Source organism: Acomys minous, assembly GCF_964271855.1.
Source record: "Acomys minous genome assembly, chromosome: 2".
Taxonomy (NCBI): domain Eukaryota; kingdom Metazoa; phylum Chordata; class Mammalia; order Rodentia; family Muridae; genus Acomys; species Acomys minous.
In genome coordinates, this window is record NC_140484.1 from 133,602,831 (window position 1) to 133,629,028 (window position 26,198).

General features: G+C 51.8%; 2 protein-coding genes across 2 annotated transcripts in view; both read left to right on the plus strand.

Moving 5' to 3' along the window:
• STARD10 (StAR related lipid transfer domain containing 10) overlaps positions 1-18,524 on the plus strand; it is a 32,464-nt gene extending 13,940 nt beyond the window's left edge. The window contains exons 4-8 of the mRNA XM_084772949.1: positions 15,086-15,233; positions 15,762-15,865; positions 16,183-16,300; positions 17,835-17,887; positions 18,109-18,524. Of these exons, the coding sequence (XP_084629075.1) occupies positions 15,086-15,233; positions 15,762-15,865; positions 16,183-16,300; positions 17,835-17,887; positions 18,109-18,354 (669 nt within the window). The 3' untranslated portion in view covers positions 18,355-18,524. The remainder of the gene's footprint in view (positions 1-15,085; positions 15,234-15,761; positions 15,866-16,182; positions 16,301-17,834; positions 17,888-18,108) is intronic.
• Positions 18,525-20,114: 1,590 nt separating this feature from the next.
• ARAP1 (ArfGAP with RhoGAP domain, ankyrin repeat and PH domain 1) overlaps positions 20,115-26,198 on the plus strand; it is a 63,669-nt gene continuing 57,585 nt past the window's right edge. The window contains exon 1 of the mRNA XM_084772938.1: positions 20,115-20,262. The gene's annotated coding sequence lies outside the window, so the exon portion shown is untranslated. The remainder of the gene's footprint in view (positions 20,263-26,198) is intronic.

Genomic DNA, 26,198 nt, shown 5'->3' on the forward strand with positions numbered 1-26,198 from the left:
TTTTCCTTCTTTCCTTGTCTCAGTTGTTTATTCGTTTAGCAAATCTCTTCTGTCGTCTATTGTATTGGGGATATGGAGACAGGTCAGACCTGGGATCTCCTCTTCAGAGAGACTCCAGGCCTGGAGGAGAGACAGGGAGAGCCTTCACAGGAGCGCTGGGACAGAGAGAGAGCTGGGGCTGCCACCAGTGACTGACTGGCCTGCGGATGGGAGCAGGGCGTGAGACAGGAGTGGTGCCTAGGCCTAGCCAGATTCTGGAGGTCTGTGAGCTCCTAGATGGGGCAGATGTCCACATGGGGGCAGGACAGTCGGATTCGATCATGAAGCCGGAAAGGTTAGAGGCTTTCCAGCTTGGCAGCGCCACTGTCTGTTGCAGTGCTTAGAAAACTCCCTGGCTTCAGGGACCCACTGACTTGGAAACCTGGAGACCCGAGAGGAGGATGTGGCTGCAGAGGCCAAGCAGTGATGGTGGGGCAGAGAGGATTTGCCAAGAAGGCTGTGGTTCAACAGGGCTAGGAAAAAATAGGAGATGAAGGAATTGGTCTGGAGCCAAGCTCAGGTTCCAGGCACTGAAGGGAAGCAGGCACTTGGGTCAGCTAACAAGCCTAGCACTGGACGTGGGGAACCCAGTGGCCTAGGGGCTATCTAGGGCTTGATGCCCAGGAGCCTACTGAGGAAGAAGGCTCGTGCTTGCTAGATCTTTAGGGGTCATCATCTCTGGTGGGTCCCTGACATCCAGGAGAGTGTTGGTCATTATCTGTCTCAGCCCAATCCTGCTTTGTCTTACTTCACTGGCCCCCTCCCCCCACCCCATTTTCTACCTTCATAATATATCTCTCTTTCTCATCAACACTCCCCCCCCCCCCCCGCTCTATCTGTCTCCCCCTGTCCTCAGGGTAGGAATGGAAATGCAGGAGGTTTGCTTCTGCAGCCTTCCCCCCCCCCCCCCCATTGCTGCTCAGAGCTGGGCCTGCTGCTGAGGCTGGGGGTGGGGGGTGGTGTCCAGGGAAGCTGCTGGAGACTGGTGGGAGGGAGGGCACCAGGCAGAGCAGGGATGAGTCACCCAGCCCTGGATGGAGAGCAGCAGAGAAGGGCCTGGGTGGGCCCTTGCAGCGAGCTCTGCATACAGAAGATGTGGCAGGACGTCCCTCATCCACCATTTCTGGGGCGGGGGGGGGGGGGGGGGAGGCGAGCATCATTTCAGAGAAAAGTTGAGTTGCAAGTAGTTGCTGTCAGACCCCTCCCCTTCAGAGGAGAAGGCTGTGGGGACCAATGGCCATTTTGCAGGTGTGAACACTGAGTTGGAAGAGGGGGCAGAGACTTTGTAATCTGCCCACAGCATGTGTAGTCTCTATACCCCAAACAAAGCTAGCCCTAATCTCCCCTCCCCGATAAGGTCCAGCCTCCAGCTTGGACAGTCCCCATCCGGCCAAATGCTAGCCCTCCTGGGAATTCCTTTCTTCACTCACAGAACAGAGCCTGACTATCAGGGACCAGGCCCAGGGCTGGACTTGAGGTTACACTGGCTCTAGGAAGGTTCCTCCGCATCATTTTTCCGAGCCGCCACTCACTAAGGGACACCGACTTCCCATAGAACAGGCAGAAGCTGTCAGGCCACTAGCACGGAACCTGGCCTAGCAAGCACTCCATTAACAGTTGCTGAATGGATGAATGGGTGAATGGGCCGAGTACCCAAGGGACAGCTCCATTTCCTGCCTTATCCTTGTTCACTCGGGGTGACTCAGGTTACCTCATACAGCTGCGTGCACTTCTCCTCCCCCGAGCCGGCCGCTACTGGTTCTCAGCTTGTACCACCAGCCTCTGCCAAGAGCCCCTTCCACGGTTCACCTGGGCGCCACCTGCCCATCTGGCTTTTGTTTAGGATTTGGCTTTGCCGTCTTTCTCTCCCCCCCTCTCCCCCCAGCCTGTAGTTCCTCTTTCTTCTGGCTCTGCTCCGACCCTGCAGGGCCATCATTGCCTGCTTCCTGTCTTGGCCCAAGAGTAAGTGGCCTAAGACCCCTCTGGTTCATCAGTCTCTATGGCGATCAGTGGCGCGAGAAAGCCAGATACCTGTGAGCATTTCCAGGTAACCTTTGTGTCAGCCCACAGTGTCAGGCCGTAGCCTGGCTGAGCCTGGGCTTTCAGGTCCAGGGAACGAGGTCTTAGAGGTTCTGCACAGAACGGCTTTAACAACTTCAACTTCTACTGCTGTTGCCTCTTTGTCTCCTCCTCCTCCTCCCTTTTCTTTTTTTGTTATTTTTGAAATAACAAAGCCTTGGCTGTCCTGGATCTCCCTCTGTAGACCAGGCTGGCCTCGAACTCAGAGATTCACCCGTCTCTGCCTCCAGTGCTGCCACCACCACCTGACCGGGACAGAACTTCTAACTTGGATACCAAAGTGTTTGCTGTTTTTTGTGTTTTGTGTTTTGTTTTGTTTTGTTTTTGGACAGATCTCACTATAGCCAGGATGGCATCAAACTAATCTATTCTCCTGCACTAGCTTCCTATGTACTTGGGTTATAGATATACAAGATGAATGGCGTTTTCATATTTCATATATAGTATAGCAATAGTAAAAAAAAAAATCCAAAAATTAGAACCTGGAGAAGTAGCACATGCCCTGAGGTCCAGCAACTATGGGTGCTGAGGCAGGAGGACCGTCAGTGGGAGGAGGAGGGGTGCTCTGTTGTTTATTGGCCCAGGGCAGACTGCTTGCCCAGCAGGCAGACACATGGAGCCTGTGTTTGCTTCTCAGCACTGCATAACTGGGTGTAGTGGTACAAGCCTATGATATCTACACTTGCAGGTACAGACGGGATAAGAAATTTGACATGATCTTTGGCTGTGTAGCAAGTCCAAGGCTAGGCTGGTCTACATGAGACTGTCTCCAAAAAACTTTTTTTTTTTTAAAATTTAAAACAAAAACAAAAACCTTAAAGCCTGGTTTCCTGAGAGGAACGTTCCCGGGACCCCTTCCAGCTCTTTTTCGAAGGTACTGGTAATCTGTACGTAGTTGAAACCATGCACAGTTTGTGTTCTGTTTTGTTCATTTAAATTAGCATTGGTAGATGTTGCTCATATCAGTAGAGTTATTAATTCATGAACATTTCTGGCAGCTGCTTTCCACCAGGCCTGTTCTGGACTCTGAGGGTTGCAGAGCTGTGAGGCCACCCCTGTCCTGGAGTCGTGGGGGTGGGAGGGTGTGGACAACGCGGCCCTTGATGGCTGTGCAGTCATCAGGGTGATGTGTCATTCTGAACGGAACTGGCCTTGCTTGTGCTGTTCCCCAATATAATTTTCTAATTACAAATTCAATAATATACTCATGAATATTGTAACAGAACTTTTCTTATTTTGTTTTTTCCTGAGCTTAGTCTTTTTTTTTTTTCCCCCTGAGTACTGGTGATTGAACTCAGGCCCTCATGCAGGCTGGGCAAACATTCTACCACTGAGTCAGTTCTTTGTGTTAGGTGCACATGCATGTGTATGTGTTCACATGTATGTATACGGAGGGCAGAGAAAGAGCTTGGCTATCACACCTCAGACACCATCTACCTTGTTTGTTTCTTCTTTTGTTGCTGTCCTAGTGGCTCTCATGGCCTGGAAATTGGCAGATAGACTAGGGATCTGCCTGTCTCCATCTCTTGAAGTGCTGGGATTATAAGTATGGGCTACTGCCTTTAAAAAAATTATCATTAGATTTTATGTGTACTGGTGTTTTGCCTACATGTATGCCCATGTAGCATGTGCCTGTGTAGGCCAGAAGAGGTGTCAGATCTCCTGGGACTGGAGTCATAGATGGTTATGAGCTCCGTGTGGGTGCTAGGAACTGAACTTAGGTCTTCTGGAACAGCAAGCACTCTTAACTGCCGTGCCCTCTCTCCAGCAGCCCCACCCCTTTAACATCGGTTCTGAGGATCAAACCTGATTCCTGAAAAAAATCCAAGTATTTTACCAACTGAGCTATATCCTCAGCCTCATAATCTTCTTTTTAGTCTGTGCGTGTGTGTATATGTGTGTGCATGTGGGTCTCTGTGTGTACATTTGCATGTGTGTACATGCATGCATATGTGTGCGCATGCGTGTGTGCATGCTTGTATGTGCACATTTGTGTGTGAGCACATGTGCGTGTGCATGCGTGCGTATGCCTATGTACTCAACCTGTGAGTGTATGCAAATGTAGAAGCCAGAGGTGGGTATCTCTTATTTTCTTCTTTTGCTGTCCATCTTGGATCTTGGGACTGTGTTTACAATCTTCCTGCCTTAGCCTCTCAAGTAGCTGGGATTTTACAGATGTGCCAACCAGGCCTGGCTTGATGAAATTATTTTCTAGAGTAGCAGAGCTAGTTGTTACTGTCACTGTGTAGCATTCTTTTCCTTGGGTGGCGGGGCTGCTGAGGGCCTGGTCCAAGCCTTCCCCTCATTCTGTCACTAACTATACCCAGAACCCCGTGTAACACTGTCGTCACACCCTTATAAGGAGTATGTATTTCATATATTAGTGGGTATACTCATATGTTAATGAGTATAACTAAGTACCTCAATACTTTTCAGATTATTATTATTATTGGTTTTTCTTTATTTTCTTTTTTTTTTATTTTTTATTTTTTTAGTTTTTCAAGAGAGGATTTCTCTGTGTAGCCTTGACTATCCTGGACTTACTTTGTTTTGTTTTGTTTTGTTTATTTGTTTGTTGAGACAGGGTTTCTCTGTGTAGCCTTGGCTGTCCTAGACTCACTTTGTAGACTAGGTTGGTCTTGAACTCGCAGCGATCCACCTGCCTCTGCCTCCTGAGTGCTGGGATTAAAGGTGTGCTCTACTACCGCCCAGCCTAATTTTTTTTATTATTATATATACAGTGGTCTGTCTGCATGTACACCTGCAGGCCAGAAGAGGGCATCAGATTACATTATAGATGGTTGTGAGCCACCATGTGGTTGCTGGGAATTGAACTCAGGACCTTTGGAAGAGCAGGTGGTGCTGTTAACCACTGAGCCATCTCTCCAGCCCTATTATTCGTTTTTCAAGACAGAGTTTCTCTGTGTAGTCCTGGCTGTTTTGGAACTCACTTTGTAGACCAGGCTGGTCTACAACTCACAGAGATCTGCCTGTCTCTGCCTCCCTAGTGCTGGGATCAAAGGTGTGTGCTACCATGCCCCGCTCAGATTTTTTTTTTTTTTGAGACAGTGGTTTCATAATGTTGCCCAGCCTCCTTTTCAAAAGACATCTCACCCATTCCTCCCTTCTAAAAAGCTAAGACTGTAGGCTTACTATTTTGACTAGCTTATTTACGTTTGTTTTTGGCGGGGGGAGGGACTACCAGAACTACCAAAGCTCTTAAAAACAAGCTCCAGATTGTCCCTGGACCTGCCTCTTTGTATTTCTAATCCACCCCAACCCCTCTACTCTTTTGTCAGAGGAATTTTCCTCAAAACAACGAATTTGCAAGCACCCAAGGGTTTTCCCCGCCGCTGCAGGTGTCTGATTTGAACTAGAACACTGAGTCACCAGCCGACTACGTCCAGCATTGTGAGTTAGAGAAGGCTATACAGGCTCCGCCTCTCTCTCTCTGGGTCCCATTCAAGACGCGGGCCTTAACTGAGCACTTGCTATATGCCAGGGGCTGCCACGATCAGGGGCCACAGACCTGCAGGCAGCGGAATGCAGTGTTCGTCTACTTCTGACAGAACAGTCGCCTGGAGTGGGAGAAGACAGGAGGTGTGGGACACAGCTCAGCTTGAGAGGACAAGACAGCAGACGCGTTAGCAAAGGAGCCAGTGAGGGACTGTCTTGGGAGGCATCTGGGCCAGACCTTGCCACTCATCTTGGCAGGACCGACAGTCAGATCTTTCCTCTTCCCTCTTGCTAACCACTGTGGGAAGGTCTTTGGAGTTTCCGTTCAGGGGACCTCAGAAGCCCAAGGCAAGAGTAGGCCATCCTGAAGATTTGCCTGGGCCCGATTTCCTGTGGAAAGGACAGCCAGTGCAGAGAGGGCCAAGGGACCTGCTGTGTGGCCTGTGCAGTTAGGGCAGGGCCTGGCTGAAGGTCATGAAAGGTAATTGGCTTGAACCTTGCAGGTCTTCCTATAGCAAGTGTTCACCTGTTTGTCCACTTAACCTCTTAGCATTTTTTGCGTTAAAAAAAAAAAAAAAAGCAAAGCCCTTTACACCATGTCTTTGTGTACCTTGCCCTTTGGAGGTTAGCAGGAAAGGACTCCTTGGGCACGGCCCGAGAGCTCAGGGAAGAGCCGGAGGTTTGAAGTCAGTAGAAGGCACATACTGAAGGCTTTCTGTACAAGTCTCCTTTAATCCCCACAGCTCCCTCCAGGGAAGAGTGATCCTTCTTTGACAGGTGCAGATGCTGGGGCTTAAAGCGCCTTTGCTCAAGCTAAGGCTACATAGCCAGGGTGTAGCAAGGGGTGGATTTGTCCCATGCACGCAGCCCAGAGCTGCTGGGTAAACTGAGAGCTGGTGGGGCCCTGGCAAGGCACTGTGATGGCTTCTCTGAGGGACTTCTGAGTCAGAGCCCCAGCACCAGTTTCAAAAAAGCACGGCCTTGCCTTTGATCTTGGTGAGGTATGGTAAAGTGAGCCAGGCGATGAATCCGCCAGCTGCTCCTGTCTGGCCAGGATCCCTCCGTAATGTCACAATCGCTGTATGGCGCGTTCCTTAGCCAACACTCTGCAGTTGCCAGCATGCTTGCCTTGCAGTCAGGAGCCCATGGACTCAGGTTCTCTGCTCCGGTGCTGTGTAACCTTGGCCCCATCATTATACTCCTGTGAGCCTCTTTCAGCATATCCCTTGGAAGGTTGTGGGTGGTGTGTACAAAGGACACAGCACGGTGGCCTCTCCATTTGATAAATTCGAGCTTCCCCAGAGCCCATGGTGTAGGTGCTTCTGCCTGCTATGTGAACGATGTGTCTGACAGTGCCTTGGAGCACTCGATGGTGGCTGCTGAGCGGCTGATTATTGGCCAGGGCTGTTATGGACTCAGCCTCAGTCGGGGAGCCATCTTCTGGTTTGAACCTGGCTCTGTTGGGAGGGGTTGCCTACTTAATGGTTACTTCACAGGACTGTCTGCTTAGAGACTATATTTTGTGTTAAGTTAGTGGGGTCTTCCCTTACATTTTTCTGGGCCTCAGTTTCCCCAGTGGTGATTTTAAGAGTGGTAGTCAAAGACATCATCTGTGGGGTTGGAGAGATGGCTCAGCGGACCCTGGTTCAATTCCCAGCACCCACATGGCAACTCACAACTGTCTGTAACTCCAGTTCCAGGGGGTTTGATATCCTCACATAGACATAGATGCAGGCAAAATACCGATGCACACAAAAATAAATAAAATCATTTTTAAAAAAATCATCATCTGTTTTCCAAGGGCTGGGATACTGGGGACCACTGTGTAAGGTCTTAGCAGGAGGGGTCCACCACAGACAGGGATGGTTATGTGTCTGTGTGTCCCAGTCAGTGGTTGTTAAGGCCAGGACAAAGCCTCTTGGAGGGGACCTGACTTCCTATCCTAACTCAGGTCAGCAGCTGGGCTTAGGAGACCCTGTTGTCCACCCTCAGTGATGAGCCTGCGTCTCCAGAGCTGGACGGAGGGGGCTTCTTCAGAGTTCTGAAAGAGGTGCGGGCAGACTGAGACATGGCCTCTGGCCTCCGCATGCCTGACATGGCCTTCTCTGCCCACGCAGTGGCCTGTTTCTTTAGCTTCTGGGGTCAGGTGTCCCATTCCCTGCGCTTCACTCCTTACGCCTGCGTGTTCTGCATTGTGAGTTTTCATCCTGGTCTCTTTCACCAATATTTTCTTTTCTTAGTGGCTCCTCTGTGGGAGCAAGGCTTAGGTCTGGCTTGCTTCTGATTGACTCCTCATTCCCTGGGTTGATTCTAACAGGCCGGGCACTCAATAAGCCTCAGGAAGCCGTGCATAGATGATTGGAAGGGCAGGGATCAGGGTAAAGCAAGAAAGCTGCCAAGCCACAAAATATGAGGATGTACATGCATATATGGCCCTGTAGTATGGAGGCCTGCCAGGTCAAAACAGCTGTATTGTGAGTGTTCGCAACATGCTAGGCATATTTCATACAACTCATCCAGTCACAATATCTGTAGGAGATAATTTTATTACTGCCTTCTTTCTTTCCTCTCTCTCTCTCTCTCTCCTCCCCCCCTCCCCCCAGGACTGGGTTTCTCTGTGTATACTTGGTGTCTTGGACTCGCTTTGTAGACCAGGCTGGCCTTGAACTCACATTGATCTGCCTGCCTCTGCCTCCCAAGTGCTGGAGTTAAAGGCAAGTGCCACTATGCCCAACTACTGCCCCTTTTTTTGTGAGGAAACCAAGGGTCGAGTGTTAAGTCTTGTGCCCCGGTGGTAATGCTGGAGTTGGACAGTACAGTTGTCCGCTGCATGTTCATGCGTGGTCCTTGGCAGTCCTCCTTGCTTTACCCAGTTCCTTCTGCTGTGGCTCTGTGGGTTTGGGGTGCTAAGTGAGGGCTATGCTCAGGAGTCCTTGGCAACCTCACACAGTCTGGGGATCCCCACATCAACAAGATTTGGAAAGAGTTCTGGGACACAACATGTAGTTTCTCTGGTGACACTTGGTCCCTCTGGGACTCACTTGTAACATGGCAGCTGTCACACACTGCTGTATCCAAAGTTTGAAGGGCTTTGCAGCCCAGCAGGGCTCCTAGGGGGACCAAGTCCCCTTGAGTTCAACTTCCAGGTGAGGGGCCCAGGGTCCAGCACAGAAACAAAACTGGATGTAATTTCCTGTGTTTGGGCACTGTGCACTGCCTCTTGGGCTGCTGTGGGAAGAAGCTAGGCCCTCTGCTACAGACTGCAGATGCCCATGGACACCTCTGACCCGGCCACTCACCTGCCTCACAACCACCCCTTCCCAGGAGCAGCCATGATCTCACCTTCCCAGCAGAGTCCTCACCCCCTCCCTCCATTAGCCTGGGAGTCCTTTGAGGTTTCTCTCTGTGTTTTAAAGACAGAGGGTCCCTGCTCTGTTCTATGGCTCTGTATGCTCTACCTATTGGGCACTGCCCCGAGAGTATTTTTTTTCCTTGGGGTGGGGTGGGGTGGGGTGGGGTGGTGTTCTGGAGCTGTAACAGCTCCCATCTTAGTCTCTGGCAGGAGGATGGGCCGTTTCCAGGCAGTGTTGGTCTTTCCTGTCCAGGACTGGGTGCGGTAGGGGGTGAGGAGGGGCAAACCTGGTCCCAGGGAAAGCACAGTGCTGGGTTGGGTTCTGGCACTTGGAGCTAAGATATGTGGCCAGTGCCCTTCCATCCCCACGGTCCAGTGTGATATGTTTGAGGACTCGCAAGGCCAAACCAACTTCCAAACCTGATTTAGAGAAGTCCAGGTTTCCTGCGTTCCTTGATGGTTAAGACACATGAGGAGGGGCGGTCAAGCTCACTGCGATGCCCGAGGACCTGAGTTCCGTTCCTGGAAGCCACGTGATAAAAGAACCAACTTCTACAAGTTGTCCTCCGATTGCCACATGCACAACACAAACACACACACACGCGCGCGCGTGTGTGTGTGTGTGTGTGTGTGTGTGTAAGTAAGTTTCAGGACATGAGAAATGCTTCATCAGTTAAGAGCAGTAGCTGCTCTTCCAGAAGACCTGGGTTCAAGTCCCGGCATCCGTATGGCGGCTCACAACCATCTGTAACTCCAGGTCTAGGGCATCCACAGACATGACATGTCTGTGCACAGACATATATAAGGTAAAGTACCCACACACATAAAATAGAATTTAAAATAATATAAACATTAAAAAAAAAAAGACTACAGGCCTGGTGGTGATGGCTCACGCCTTTAATCCCAGCATTTAGGAGGCAGGCAGAGGCAGGCAGATCTCTATGAGTTCGAGGCCAGCCTGGTCTACAAAGTGAGTTTCAGGATAGCCGGGACCGTTATACAGAGAAACCCTGTCTTAAGAAAAACAAACAAAAGACTACAGGAAGAAAGTTTGGCGGCCCCTCCTGTAACCCCTTTGTGAGGTGGGGGCAAGAGGGTCAGGAGTTAGGGTCAGTTTTAGCTACACGGGAAAGCCAAGCATAGTGGCACATACCTGTTATTCCAGCCCTCAAGAGGCTGAGGCAAGAGGACTTTAAATTCAAGGCCAGCCGTGGCTACATGAGCACAGAGCTGGCTTTGGACTTCTGGCCAGCTGCTTTTTTGCTCTGTACTGTAAGTTTCTTGGTCTCCTGAGCCCCAGTGTTCTACTTCACAGCGCGGGAGTGATGGGCATCTGCCTGGACCTTATGAGGCTGCCGGAGAGAAGATCGGATCTAATAGTGCTACCCATGTGATCTTTGCTAACTTCTTCAATCCCTTTTCTCACCATCGAATCTCTCCCATCAGCCCATCTGTCTGTTCATTCATGTTTTGATAGTCTCCTTTAGTCTGGTACAGTTCTTGTTTTGTTTTGTTTTTGTTTTTCGAGACAGGGTTTCTCTGTGCAGCCTTGACTGTCCTGGGCTCGCTTTGTAGACCAGGCTGGCCTCGAACTCAACAGCGGTCCGCCTGCCTCTGCCTCCCAAGTGTTGGGAATAAAGGTGTGTGCCACCACCGCCCAACCCTGGTACAATTCTTAGGTCTTCTCTTGACATTTAAATTTGTGACACTTATAGGCCATTTCTTTTGTAAAATTCCCTCAGTTGGGGGGTTGTCTGATGTTTTATGATCAAAGTCATGCCTCCTTAGTGGAGAGACCATGTGAGTGCTGCCTGTAGTCTTTCCACTGCATCCGTAGGGCATGCATGATTTTAACTTCAAGTAGTGTTCACGAATCAACCAGCTTCCTCTACTGAGAAGTTACTCTTCCCCCTTTGTGTGTTTGGAACCGGGGCCCTCTTGAGTATTAGGCTATGTACACCCCAGAAAGGTGCTCAGCCCCTCAGTACACCGTGCTCTTGCCTGGCTCTGGGCCTTGGTCCTGACTGCACTCTCTGCCCCTGTACTTGGATGTGTGCATGCATGTGCACATGTGTGTAAAGGCCAGAAGTTGACATTGACTGTCTTCCTCAGTAACTCTCCACCTTATTTAATGAGGCAAGATTTGTCGGTGAACCCAGAGTTCACCAGTTCAGCTAGTCCAGCAAGCCAGCTTGTCCCAGGTGTCCCCTCTCTCTGGGTCCTGAGTACCGCCGGGATTGCCGAAGAGCTATCACACCTGTCCCTAGTGGGAATTGCACTTAGGCCTTCATACTTGCATTTCAGGTGCTTTACTTATTGAGACCTTTCCCAGGCTCTTATTTTCCTTTGTAGATAATAAATATTGATAGGCGGAGCTTTGCAACTATGTATATAATCCATTCCTGATCATAGGTTGCATTTATTTAGCCAGAGGTGTATGTATATACATTGGTTTCTTACTGGGTTCTGTACAATCTGTTATCACTGTTTTTTCAGTAGTTTAATCAGCGTGTCCTAGGTGTAGCTCAAGGTAGAGTAATGCTGTCCTAGTTTGCCTGGAACTGCGGTCTCCCAGAAGTGGCAGCTTTCAGTGGTAGAGCTTCAAGAGGCCTGGTAAGCCCCTAGGAGTTGGCCAGTCTTCAGGTTGGTTCTCATGACTGCTGGGCAAGGTCTCTGCCATTCTTTGAGTACTTCCTGTCTAAGTCAGTAAGCCATCCCAGGCTCATCCTGTACTTCCTGTGACCAAGCCATTTGTCCAAGCATACTTGGAACCAGGGACCTTTTGAGAACTAGGCCGTGTGTACCACACCACAGAAACTTGAGTTGGGTGGACATGCTTAGCCCCTCAGTACACCGGCCTCTTGTCTGGCTCCAGGCTTTGGTCCTCACAGCACACTCTGTCCCTGTACTTGGCAAACATCTCCCTCACAGACTGAGCTTCTCCAGGAAGCCTGCTTCCCACTGGCCCCTGAGGAGACAGCCTACTCTGAGCCCCACCAGGCTTGCTAGGTCATCTTCCTTGTCTGGAGACAGCCTGCTCTGAGCACCACCAGGCTTGCTAGGTCATCTTCTTTGTCTGGAGACAGCCTGCTCTGAGCGCCACCAGGCTTGCTAGGTCATCTTCCTTGTCTGGAGACAGCCTGCTCTGAGCGCCACCAGGCTTGCTAGGTCATCTTCTTTGTCTGGAGACAGCCTGCTCTGAGCACCACCAGGCTTGCCAGGTCATCTTCCTTGTCTGTAGGTTAAGCCCGGGATTCACCGCTGCCTCCTCTGACTCAGGATAGGGCTGGAACTGGGGGCTGGTAGTTAAATGGTGGGATCCAGTCGCACTTTAATGGACTAGAAAAGCAAGTGGCGCAGAGGGAAAACAACTTACTCAAGCCACATTTTATAGGTTAGGTTGGGGTTCATTCTTGAATTGTTTTGGTGCTGGTAGAACCCACAGCTTTGGCCATACCAAGCCTTGGCTCTTGCCAATGAGCTCCATCCTCCCTCGCCAGAACTCTTTTTAGAACTTAAAAATAATACAAACGTATTTGTGCATGCGTGTGTATGTTCGTATGCAGGTGCATATATGTGTTCAAATCATTTTATTTAGAGTTTGAAGATGACGGAGGGACTGAAGATCTGATCTGGTGTCCTCAGCAGGGCAGATCTAGCCGGCTTCCTCATAGCTGTGACCTGGGTGCCTTTTTACTTTAACATTTTTGTTAATTTGCTAGGCATGTTGGCACACACCTTTAGTCCCAGCACTCAGGAGGCAGAGGCTGGTGGATCTCTGTGAATTCGAGGCCAGCCTGGTCTACAGAACGAGTTCCAGCCAAGGCTACACAGAGAAACCCTGTCTCTAAAAATCAAAGGGAAAAAAGTCATTATTGCTGAAACAGTATGGCAGACATCTCAGAAACAGAAATACAAGCAAAAGGAAAACAAACACTGTGCTTCTAGTGGACAGACAGACAGCCGCTGTTGTCGCTTCAGAGATTTGTATAGTTCAAGCTTTTTCTAAGTATAGACTTTCCTTGCTGCACTTTACAGTTTGTACTATGCTTTGGGGGAGGGGGGAATGTCAATCATTTATTTCCATAAATTTCTAGTGCATCTAATACTCAGATCACCTTCTTGCTAGTTGTCCCCAAATGCCTCTTGTAAACAGGGCCTGTGGTGTAGGCCTGTTGTCCAAGGCACTTAAGAGGCTGAGGCAGGAAGACCACAAATGAAAGTCCAATCTGGGCAACTTAATGAGATCCCATCTCAAAAATAAACAGCAAAAAGAGGTCCGGGGATTTAGCTCAGTTGTAGGATGTTTGTCTTGCATGCATGAGGCCCTAGATCAAATCTCTGGTAAAAAGAGGGAGGGAGAGGGAGAGGAGGAGGAGGAGGAGGAGGAGGAGGGAGAGGAGGAAGAGGAATGTCCTATTTATAGCTGATGTGTAACGATCCAGAGTCACACTTTACAAATGGTGGTGCTCAAGGCTGGAGAGATGGCTCAGCAGTTAAAAGCACTGGCTTCTCTTTCAGAGGACCTGGGTTCAATTCTTAGCACCCACATGGCAGTTCACAAATGTCTGTAACTCCAATTCCAGGGAACTGACACTTTTACACAGACACACATGCAGACAAAATACCAATGCGAATTAAAAGAAAAAAAGCCAGGCAGTGGTGGTGCATGCCTTTAATCCCAGCACTCAGAAGGTAAAGGCAGGTAGATCTCTGAGTTTGAGGCCAGCCTGGTCTACAGAGTGAGTTCCAGGCCAGCCAGGGCTGCACAGAGAAACCCCATCTTAAAAACAGACAGACAAACAAACAAACAAGCCCAGTAACAATAAAAAAACCAAATGGTGGTGCCCGGTGCCTTCATTGTGACACCAACCTGATACTGTGCAGCTCTTCTACAGAGACCAGGCTGGTAGCTCTGCAGTGCCCAGCGCCTGGCTTTGTCTGCGTCTGTTCTCAGCGTCACTTTGCTTGTTCCTCTGTGCTCTGTATTTCCTGTAATCTGAAGTGGTGTGTAGGGCTCAGTGAGCAGAGCAGCCTGTGATGTGCTTTCCTGGTGCCAAGACCTGTCCTGGGGGAGGGGGGCAGTGCTGCTTCTCCTGGGGCCTGTATTCTCTCATGGGTAGAGAATGGAATGTGGGTTTCCTGTCTTGGGTGAATGTCAGTTCTGAGTCAGTCTTATAGACTACCCAGGAGAAACTGTTGTACTTGCTGTGGGGAACTTTATCTGGTGGGGGTGTGGGGGGGTGGGGTGGCGTGGGTTGGGCTCTTGGGGCAGGAGAGAAACGTCACAGAATCTCATCTTTTTGAATGCAGAGCTTGAGAACTCTGGTTCTGTCTTTACTTGCTTCCCAGACCTGTGAGCTGGATTAAGTCACAGCCCTGCTACTTAAGCAGCCAGGTGACCTTGGGCAGGGCACTTAACCCCTGTGCTCTCAAGTCCCTCCTAGGCTTTGTTACCTGGCATAATCGTTGGGAGGGCTAAATAAAGCAAGATGCAACTGGCTGTCTCTCCCCAGAGGGGAAGCTCTTTGAGGGTGCTACTAAGTAATAGGACGATGTCTGAAGATGATCTCCTGCCCCAGGCTGGCCCTTGAACTTGGGGTGATCCTCCTGCCCCAGGCTCTTAAGTACTTGGATTACAAAGATGTTTGGTGAATCTCTCCCCCCTGTACCCCTCCCCCTCCCCCATCTCCCTCTCTTTCTTCTCTCTCTCTCTCTCTCTCTCTCTCTCTCTCTCTCTCTCTCTCTCACACACACACACACACACACACACACACACACACACAGAGTATGGCCAGGTGGTATAGTCTATTTGGGCATTTGCTTTTTTTTATTCGTGTGAACCTATCTCAAGCTCCTTGCTGAGTTAACTGTGAGCATCTTCCCACAACCTGCTCCCAGGGGATAGAGGGCACAGACAGGGAGACTCAGTGTCCAGGAGCCTGGATGGTTTGCCTCAAAAGAACTCCTAGAGAGGAGACTAGGCTGAGCTGGGGGGTGGGGGTGGGGGGCTGACTGTCCCTTGGCACCAGAGGTTTCTGGGGAGCTAAACCAGGCTTGTGGTAAGAAGTAAGTCCATGCCAGCCTCAGTGGCTCCTCTTCTCTGCCTTCTCTTTCCTCCGTGCCTGTGTGGCCCTGACGACCCATGTCTGTCTGCAGTGCAGGATGGAGTGCTGTGATGTGCCAGCTGAGACGCTCTACGACGTCCTGCATGACATAGAATACCGGAAGAAGTGGGACAGTAATGTCATTGAGACTTTCGACATCGCCCGCTTGACTGTCAACGCTGACGTAGGATATTACTCTTGTGAGCAGGCACAGAACAAGACTCCCCACCCTCTCGGCCTCCATCCCCACCTCCCACCAAAGCACCTCTAACTTTCCCTCCCTGTGGTCACTGCTCAGAGACCTGCATGCTGAGATGGAGAGCTGCCCTTTCCACGGGCATGCTCACATACTCTGACACACACACACACACACACTTACAAAGACACCATACACAAAAACATGCATCCCCAGTCGTGCATACAACCTGTAGCCACATGCCACAGAGACACATTTGCATGCACGTGTGATCACAGTATGTCTTTCAACTATATTCACATAGAGAGACAAGTCAGAGCAATAAGGTAAGGGCTGTGGGAGGCCCTGAGGGACAGGGCAGGCAGAGACAGTGCAGACAAGGGTTATGCTGTGTCCTTCCTGGGGATACCTGTCTGCATGGGGAGGGCTGGCAGTTAATAGGGTCCCCATGTCTCTGGCCTCTATCATACCCTTCCTTACAGGAAGATGGGCCAACAGCCTGGCTGAACTGTTCCTTGCCCTCTATCTACAGGGAGGTGTCCCAAGCCCCTGAAGAACCGTGATGTCATCACCCTCCGCTCCTGGCTCCCCATGGGCGCCGATTACATCATTATGAACTACTCAGTGAAACATCCTGTGAGTTGGCCTGCCCTCCCTCCCTGGGCGTGCAGAATGATGAATGGCAGGGCTGGGCTGTGGCTGTCACAGTGACTTTAGGCAGGCCTGGGGGATAATGACTTCCCTGTAGTGTCTGTCACATAGCTCAGGGAAAGGACCGTGTGGGCCGTCTCTGTGATGAGAGGGTGGGATGAACCGTTGTGTTTGACTGGCCCTTGGGATAAGGCTGGCCTACAGGTAGGGGAGCAGGATCCTGTGGTGGGACTTACCTGAACTCCTGGACATTCCGTTTGTCCCTATCTAAGTCTCACCTCCCGGTTGCCTTCCATCCTCAGAAATACCCACCTCGGAAAGACTTGGTCCGAGCTGTGTCCATCCAGACGGGCTACCTCATCCAGAGCACGGGGCCCAAGAGCTGCGTCATCACCTACCTGGCCCAAGTGGACCCCAAAGGTGAGGGCTTGGCCCTGCAAGCCCATCAACAGTCTCCTTCCCTGTCCAGGGAGTGAACTTGACCTGCCAGGCAGGCCACCTGAACACCATCTGTTAGGAGTCATTTAGCACCGGGGGTTACCTCTACCCAAAGTTGGTGGTTTGAAAGGGATGGACCTACGAGGGAGCCACTGCTCCTCCCAGGAGCTTGCAGCTGTCTTCCTGGTGCTGGCATTCCTAGCTTGGACCTGCTCCGGCCCTGTCTCCTTCAGCCACATCCCAGAGGCCTGGGTTTTCCAAGGCTGCCCTTGCACCTCACTGCCACGACAGCTGAGCACTCATCTCTGTCAGCCTCCTAGACATCTTTCTCAGGAGACTCGTATTCAACTGTGAATCCCCTCCTCCCCCCACCACACACACACACCCCCATTGCACTTCCTAGACCCACCCTTTCTTCAGATCAACAGCTTGCTTTCTGGTCACTCCGCCCCCTGCCCCCCCCCACCCCCCCCCACCCCCCAGCACCTGCTAGTTAGCTGGGGCTTCTCCTTGTCGGCTCCCATATCCAGTGCTTAGTCTCCCTCCCTCCCTCCCTTTCTTCTGACTCACTCTGTAGCCCAGGCTGGCCCTGAACTCAACAACCACCTGCCTTCCTCTGAGTGCCGGGGACTGCAGGCACGAGCTCCCATCCTCCGCCCTCGGTTCTTACCTCTTCACCCTCTGACTGTCACTCTTTTGGAACTCAACCACTTTGTCCAAACCAGCTACTAGAGGAAATAAAACAATATATCACTTCCCCGGACTCAGCTGCTTAAAATGCCTCCTGCTGTCCTCTGCTAGCTGCCCCACCCCTCTCCTCCTTCCTCAGCGCTCCAGGGATGCATCAAGTGATGAATGACTCTTCATCTGTCCCTGATGCCTAGTGTAAGGGCCTACTCCCTGTTGGTGGGGCCCATTCCCCTCCAGCGGAACACCAGTCCGTGCTGAGACACCAGACAGTGAGTTCCTGTCTGGAGTCCCCAGGCTGAGCTTCACAGTGAATATGGAATGATTGGTTATACCTCAGGTGGCATTCATTAGTCAGGGCTCCTTGGCCCACAATGAATGTGTTGAATATACACAGCAGGTGAGAGAGAGAGAGAGAGAGAGAGAGAGAGAGAGAGAGAGAGAGAGAGAGAGAGAGAGCGAGAGCGCGAGAGAGAGCGCGCGCACTGGGCTGTGGATTCCAGGTCAGGCTCGGCTGGACTGCTAGCCTTAAGGGGGCCCAGCAGGACAGGCAGGAGAGAGGCTGAGCACCAGGGACAGTCCTGGGTTATCAATGTGAGGGAAGGGAGGTGATAGGCTGGGGCCTACAGGCTGCTTGTTTTCTTCTCTGTAGCTGGAGCTCAGCTGAGAGACAGTGGGTGGCGGGCAGAGGGGAGCTTGAGGGATTTGGAAACTTCATTGAGAAGGAGTGAAAAGGGGGTGCCCTCCCTGTGAAGGGAGGATGGCTGGTGGTGGGTGGGGCTGGGTGCCTAAGGCTGCCTTTTGCTCCTGGTCTTTCCCTGCCCCATAGGCTCTTTACCCAAGTGGGTGGTGAATAAATCATCTCAATTCCTGGCTCCCAAGGTAAGTGGCTGTGTGCTCTGGGATATGGCGGGGGGAGGGGTGGGCAGTTTAGAGGAGTAGAGCAGGGGCCAAGCTAATGCTGGGTGACGGCTGGTGGACTGATGGACCGGGTCTCCAAGCTGGACCGTAGTCGGGACACTGGGGACCGCTGTGCACTGCAGGAGGGCGTTGGAGGGTTGTGGTCCTCCAGGCACCCCTAACAATGTTCTGCCGGTCTACAGGCCATGAAGAAGATGTACAAGGCCTGCATCAAATACCCCGAGTGGAAGCAGAAACACCAGCCACATTTCAAGCCGTGGCTGCACCCAGAGCAGAGCCCATTGCCCAGCCTGGCGCTGTCGGAGCTGTCAGTGCAACACGCGGACTCACTGGAGAACATCGATGAGAGCGCGGTGACTGAGAGCCGTGAAGAGAGAGCAGGCGGTGCTGGGGGAGAGGGCAGCGATGACGACACCTCGCTCACCTGAGTACAGCCCCTCTGCAAGGACCAAGACAGGACTGGGGCCGAGCCCTGGGGCACCGAGCCTTCCGCACTTCTCCCTTCTCCCACCGGCCTTCTGGGGGGGCACTGGGCTCCTGCTCAGGTGGCTGCGGCCTGGCTGGACATGGCCCCAATAAACGAACCACACAGCCCCAACCGGCTCTTGCTTGTGCCTGCTTCTCATCTGCCCAGCCAGTGCTACAGTTGTTTTTCCTTAATACTATTACTGCTGACTGGGCCTTTGTCCCTACAGGCAACTTATTTCAACTTGTGTAACTGGAGGATGGGGTTGCTGCCTCCTCCTTTCCTGTCCTGTCTTCTTCTCCATCCACTCACTGACTTGGCTGGTCACAAAGGCTCCTCCTTGCTTACTTTTCAGACCTCTAGTCTGGCTAGAGGTCAGGTTGTTAGTTACTGTGTGGCATACCCCTCTCCGGTCCAAGCTAGCTATGGATAGTTGTTCTGGCACGTTCTGGCTCCTGTCATCACAGAAGAAAGGGCAGGGACCCATAAGTCAAGAGACCAGGGCTGAAGACCTCAGAACTGAGGTGGGGGCCATGCGTACTAGAGGAGGGAGAGGGAGTGGGTACCGGTGAAGACACACTTCCAGCGCACAAAGAGGGGGTCAGTGTTGAAGATCTTAGGCTGCTATGACCGGGCGCCAGCCCTCACTTACATTGCACCTGGCTGCTCTGAGTTGTAGAGGGAAGCCTGGGCTGCCTCTATTGCCCAAGGGATGCCCAGAGTTGGTCTTGGACCCTGCTCTTCTCTGGTATTTTTGGTATCACAAGAACTGGGGGTCTGGAAGTACTCCCCAAGATCTGACCCTGATCACCGCTGCTGGAAAGCCCTGCCCGTGGAAACACGGTGGGCTCAGAGTCGAGTTTTTCCCAGAGGAACAGTTTGAGTGGAGAGAGGCCTGTACAGGAGACCCTGTCACCTGGAACATTCCAGCTCGAGGTTTGCCCATAATGGTCAGTAACTTTGCGAGCACCCTGAAAATTGCAGACTCCTATTTCCTAGCCTGTAGCCTAAGGTGATAATTTTTTTTACCTCTAAGCGAGTGTGAGGGTTTTTTGTTTGTTAGGATTAAAAAGAACAAATTGCTCATCACTGGGCCAGGCATGGAGTAAGCTCTCTGATTAAAGACTTCCTCCTTTCAGGACAACTTTGGCCCACCCTGCTAAGAGCTGTTCTTCCAAATATGCCCATTGTACTTATGGAAAAATGGAAGCCCAGCTAAAATAAGGCCTCTGGCTTGGCTGGTCCTAAAGAAGGCCTGGTCCCAGGACCCAGAAATGCCTAGCCAAGTCTGGGGATTTCATCTGTATGGGGAGGAGGTGAGAAGCTACCAGGAGGTGTGGTCAAGGGACAGGAGCACCCAGGGAAGTTGGTCATGCCATGGTTGTCCTGTTCCCCATTTCCCTGGGGGTGGGGGTGGGGGAGAGAGAGAGTGAGAGAGAGAGAGAGAGAGAGAGAGAGAGAGAGAGAGAGAGAGAGAGAGAGAGAGAGAGAGAGAGAGAGAGAGAGAGAGACTCCTCTTCCAGGGGTAGACTCACCAGAATAGGGGTGTTGAGGCAAGGACCAGTGGAACCTCATCAGGGGCGGGGTAGACATGGGCCTCAAAGCCTTCGCAAGCTAATGGCCAGGGAGAGACACAAACCTTGTAGGGCCGGTCTGTCCAGGGGATTGAGGACTAGGCTGGAGGCGGGACCGGCTGGCTCCCTGCCCCGTCCCCGCCCTCACATCCCCGGGTGTCACGTGGGGCGGGCGGAAGCGCCGGGAGAGGTGGGCGCGCCCTGGACCGCTGCAGCGAGTTGGCAGCTGCCGCGTGTGACAGACGGTACCGGGACCCCGGGTCCCCCGCGAGTGGAGTTCTCTTCGCTCAAAACAGGTCAGTGAGCTTGCTGGTACCTCCCAATAGTCAGTCGTGGCCTGCACTGTCCCCATTCCTCAGAAGGGAATGGTGAGGCCCTGCTCCCCTTTCCCAGAGTCATCTGGTGGGCTCTCTCGGCCTGGGGATGGAGTGAAGTGGGGTCGCGTCTAGAGATGGAGGCATCCAGCCACAACTGTAGGGACAGGGGAGGTAAGCTCGTGGACACTCGCTTTCAGCTCTTCTGCTTTCGGGCTCGCATGCTCCGGAGTCACTGGAGTCAGGCAGCTTGGTTTACCAACTTGAGAAATGAAGGTTCCCACCTAGTCGACCGCGGGCACTCTTAACAGCCTCGCAAAGCTGTAGGACGTTAAGCCTGCACCTGGGGCGTTGGTAACCTTGGGCAGGCTACTTCCGTCCTCTGCACCTCAATTCCCCACCAGTTAATGGGGGCATGGTTTCTCTAGAGCCTACCTGGCCCAGTTGCCAGGAAAGGAGGGGTGTGCTCATTGAATGGGGTCAGGCTGGGAGTGGGTGGATGGGCTTGCAGTGCAGCAGGGGGAGGGAGGTAGAAGGGCGGCGGGGGAGGTGGGGAGAGACACGGGGGGGCTCGGGGCTCGGTTGTTGCGGCGGGGTGAGTTTTTAGTCTCAGATCTCCATTGGGTAGGTTTGCTTGCTGGGTGATTAGGAGCCAGCACAGTAAGTGTCTGCCCTATGCTATTCTAAATCCGGTGTCCTGGAGAAACCTCCCCAAATGCCTAGACTCAGAATTCCGAGGGTTCAGGGCTGGATTTGAGGGGGGGTGCCCAGATAAGGATTTGACTGCTGTTGGGTCCCGGGGACCTTGATACTTGTACTTGTAAGCCGTGACTATCCTGCTAGGGGAAGCCTAGCATCTTAGCACTGTCATTACAGTGTAAAAGAAACTCAGCAGAACCCAGAGACAGGTGTGGACAGGTGCAGACCTGGGGAGGAGAGCGTGCCTGCCACGAGCCTTGGTAGTTAAGTGACTGCAAAGGGAGGGCAGAGCTTGCTTGTGCAGCGGTGGGGATTCTGGTAGCCTCCTGGAGGAAAGACCAGGGGGTGGGTGTGGCTGCAAGGGCTGGGGAGGGGGTGTGTGTGTGCAGAGAACTCACCCTTGGGACTCATGCCTGGATGGAGGTTATTTAGACCCTGGCCTGGGGACCCTGATCCCCAGTGGCCGTTTGCTCACTGGAATAGGGCACAAGTGAGATGTCTTAGGCAGGCTCTGATGGCTGGGGTCCCAATGCCCCAGGTTTCACTTGGACAGTCAGGCCTCCTAACGTGGTGGCCACCGTCACGTGGAGTCCAGCCACGCTCCCCACATATCAAGAGTCCGCTTTTTGAGAGATGTGACCCGCCCCCCCCAAGTTTACTTCTCAACTAAATCCTCATGTTCTTTGAGACTTCGGGCTTCAGATGCTGCTGGCCTGCTTATTGTGGTGCCTTCCATCCTGGTTTTCAGTTCCAGGTACCGGCGGCAAAGCTTAGACAGGTTTTCTTGGATGTCGGTGAAGACGGGGTGCAGGCATAGGACCAGCTGGGGATCTGGAGTCTTGAGTTCTAGCACCGCCACTGAGCCCTGTGTGACTTTGTCACTCCCAATCCTTCTCAGTGTCCCCTTTCCACATCTGAGGATGGGATGACAAGCCTGGCTTCATGTCCCAAGGATAGATTGCTAATGCAAGAGTCAGGCCAGTGTGAATCCTGCCCAGAGTTTGCAGGAAGGAAAGGTAGACCCAGAGGAAGGTGGCCCGCGGAGCGGAGCGGAGGCTCAGAGTACCAGCACTAACGATGATCCAGGCCTAAGGGCTCTCCAGGAGGGAGGGGAGTCTCTTCCATTCTTTAGGGCCTCTCCCTCGCCACCCCACTCTCCCTTGGCTGAGCTCAAAGCCAGCCGCCAATGCCCAAACAAGTGGCCTCTGTTCCTAGGGGAGGGGGAGGGGAGGCAGGCCCTGGGCTCCAGGCCCGTCTGCCCGCCACTGACCCTGCCTCCCCCTTTTGCTGTGGGTCTTAACTCTTGGACGCCTGGGCTGGATACTGGGCTGTTTGAGGGCTCTCTACCTTGCTTCAGATTTCTGGGCTCTGTCTCTTTCAGAGGGGACTGATAGGATGTCCTTCTCATAGCGTGTGGGGGTCTGCGTAGCAATCAGCACCTCTCACCTCTCAGCTCCTTTCAAGCCTACCAGGCCAGACCTAGTCCCTCCACAGATAGCACGAGGGTGTTTGTGTTTTAGAGAGGGTCTGTATGCTAAGAATAGGTCCCAGGTGTCCGACAGTAAATAGGGGCGGAGGAGGGGAAGGAGTTCCAGAGTGCCCTCCAACGCATATTTCCCACAGAGCTCAGATTTACAGCTCACTGGACACCAGGACACCTCCCCAGCCACACGCACGCACGTAGGCACGCATGCACGCACACACACACACATACACACACATGCACGCATGCGCCCTAGTCAGGCCTCTGGACCTGTGCATTCCAACTGGGGCTCTTGGGGAGGACAGTCCCTGCTCAAAGAGGCAAATGTCCCTTGAAGGACAGAAACCAGGAGTTGTGTAGGCCACAGACTCATAATCTGCAGCTTTCTCGTGTAATCTCTTACATCCTTTGGGTCAGAGGTCAGAACGACAAGCCTGCTCTATAATTACAATTTACACCTTTTAATCCTAGCACTCAGGAGGCAGTGGCAGGTGGATCTCTGAGTTCGAGGCCAGCCTGGTCTACAAGTTCCAGGACAGCCAGGACTACACAGAGAAACCTTGTCTTGAAAATTAAAAAAGAAAGGAAAAGAAAAAAAATTCTGCCCTAGATCACTGGGAGAGAGTAGCGGGTAGGGGATGTAATATTAACTGATTAGTTCAATGACACTAACATTTCAGTGCAGTAAGTTATTACTTAAGTATGGTCGTAACAGCAGTAAAAGCTGCTGTTTCTTGGCCATTTCCATTTCTAGGTGATCAAAATAAGACCAAGAGACAAGGTGGTTGTCTAGGGACCATCCATTTCTTGGACTAGTTGGGTTTCTTTTTTTTTTTTTTTTAAAGAATTATTTATTTATTATGTATACAGTGTTCTTTCTGCATGTACAGAGGGCACCAGATCTCATTACAGATGGTTGTGAGCCACCATGTGGTTGCTGGGAATTGAACTCAGGACCTTTGGAAGAGCAGCCAGTGCTCTTCACCTCTGAGCCATCTCTCCAGCCCAACTAGTTGGATTTTCATGGCTTAGAGTCAGATCCTTGAGCACAGGGAAAGTTTTGAAGACAGCAGGTTTAAACCCAGTCCTACCCTAAGGGTTCCCCATTGCAATAACTGGCAGATCGGAGGGCCGCTTGGTCTCTGATATTGGAGTGGCGGGTGGGGTGCCTGCAAAGGTATTTTGTATGCAGACTGGCCTGTTGCATTAAGTCTTGACCCACCTCCCAGGGGGCCCAGTCCTAGGAAGGGCACCTCCTGGAAGATTAATTTCCTGCCCCGCCCCCTGGCTTTCTCAGACCTTTTTTTTTTTTTTTTTTTTTTTTTACTGCTGAGGAAGCTAAGGTCTATAGTCAGCATCCTGGAGACACGAACTGGAATAGGAGTCCAGGCTGGGGCCTCTGAAAACCTGAGCTCCTTGCGGAAGCTGCTCACTACTTTGTCACGGAGCTCAGGTCAGTGCCCTCAGTACACCAGGAGCCAGCTCTTCATAGGGGCCCTGTAGGGTATTGGTGACTCAAGAAACCTGGCAGCGTTTCCCAGAGTCAAGAGACAAAGACACAGGGGCCACCTGAGGTCAAGGATATGATGCTTAGGGCCTCAGTGGGCCAGGGAGGGTGCAGGGGTTAGAGATCCATTTTGTACCCTTTTTCTATGTACCTAATCTTCTTTCCCCTCATTTTTGTTTTGTGAGGACCTCTCAGGGCCATTCCTCTCAGCATCTGAGGGTAGACGGTAGGAGCCGCATCTGGAATTGTAGTGGCCCAGGGCTCCTGGGGAAGTCTTACCTGGTCCTACTTTTTTTGTTTTTGGCCAGGCTGTAGCAGATGGATGAATCCCCCAGGACAGGACAGTTTCAAGGCTGAAATGCTCTTGCTTTGTAGCCTCCTGGGTGGTAGGGTCTCCTTGACCGGCATCCGTCTCTCTGGGCATTCTTTTCTTCCTATCTTTCTCCCAGCCCCTTCTGTCTCATGTGTGGACGGCACTAGGCAGAAGTCATTAAAACAGCCTAGGACTTGAGAGACTGACTGTGGCTGGAAGGGAGGCCTCTCTCTGATCTCCTCACTCCCTCTCTGCCCACATTAGCTGCCTAATGAGATTCTGAGTCTGAGTCTGCTACTCAAAGCTGTAGAGATTTGAAGGATCGGTTTGCTATATGCAGTTTGTTCCCAACTTTTAAATTCCTAAAAGTTGAAGTTCCCGGGGGGCGCCTTACAGAGCTTTGATTTAGGCTGGGTCACCTTGAGTGGAAGAGAAACCTTATGCCTCACTGTGGTCACATTGTCATTTGACTGAGGCCTACAAAACGTTGTGGTTTACTCCATGGCTCTGACTCCCTGCTGGCCACATAATACTCTGCTGCTTCCCCTTCTAGAAATCCATGGGGCCCACTTGTAGCATGTGGCACAGTAGTCATGTAATGTCGAGCCTCGGCGGGTATGACCACTGACCGCATTCTCCAGCAAGAAGCCCATGGACACCAGGGTGCAATTGAGGAGGAACCATAGGCTTTGAACTTTCTCAAACCTGCTTTATCTGGGGTTCTTTAATGCTTATACCGCTCTTCCGATCCACCTATCCTAGATAGGAGAGAAAAGACGTTAATAGAAACAGAAGTAGACCTTTTTAGACTCAGTTCCTTGGAGCGATTCCACTGGCGTAGTCGGCAGGATTCCAATAGACCCGTTAAACAGCAAACCGGCAATTCAGCCAAGGTGACTGCAACCGCAGCTGCTGGAACCTGGAGCAGCAGCCGGAACCCAGAGCCTTGAAGTGTTCTGTGGAACTGTTCTTTCTAGGAGCGTCTTGAAGTGGAGTGATGAACAGCCAAGACTAAAACAAAACAAAAAAAAGCCCCGCCTCTTCAAACATCACCTGTTCTCTGACAAGCGGAAAATTCCACACCCCACACAAGTCTGTTGCGCATCCCGCACTTGGGACCAAAACAAAAACATGTTTACATCCACTACAGGGAACCTAGCCCAGGGTCTGGTAAGATCATAGCACAAGGTCAAGAGTTGCTCTGTGAATGTTGGAAACAGCACGGAACGTGGCTCAACAGACCCAGATTAAGTCTGCAAAAGATCAGGGTCAGGCTGGAGGACCCTACAGAGGCAGATGGTAGGCAGGAATTTGAGTCCGAGGCTGAGGAGATGTACTGTCATGCCTTTGGGTGCAGGAAGCTGGGCCTTGGTCAGTGGCTGTGTGCTCAGCTGGGGCCTGCCCTTGCAGTATGCTACCTGCAGTATATTACTTGCAGTATGTTACCTGCAGTATATTACTTGCAGTATGTTACCTGCAGTATGTACACTGCTACCCAAAAGGCTCCCTGGCTTGGTGAGGGTTGATGAATACCTCCCGGCCTCTTCCTGTACCACCTCCCGCTGTGAAGACTGTTTGTCATTGGATGTCTCAGGGCTTGGGGTAGGTGGAGCCCTGCTCTATTCCCACGGTGTGTGAACTAGGCTAAGCCTTCAAACTTGAGTGCCATCACTGCTCTATTTAGTGAGCACTCTCAGTGGGCTGTTATGTAGTTTTGTTTGTTTGTTTGTTTGTTTGGTTTGGTTTGGTTTGGTTTGGTTTTTCGAGACAGGGTTTCTCTGTGTAGCCTCGGCTGTCCTGGACTCACTCTGTAGACCAGGCTGGCCTCGAACTCATAGTGATCCGCCTGCCTCTGCCTCCCGAGTGCTGAGATTAAAGGCGTGCGCCACCACGCCTGGCTTTGTTGTGTAGTTTTG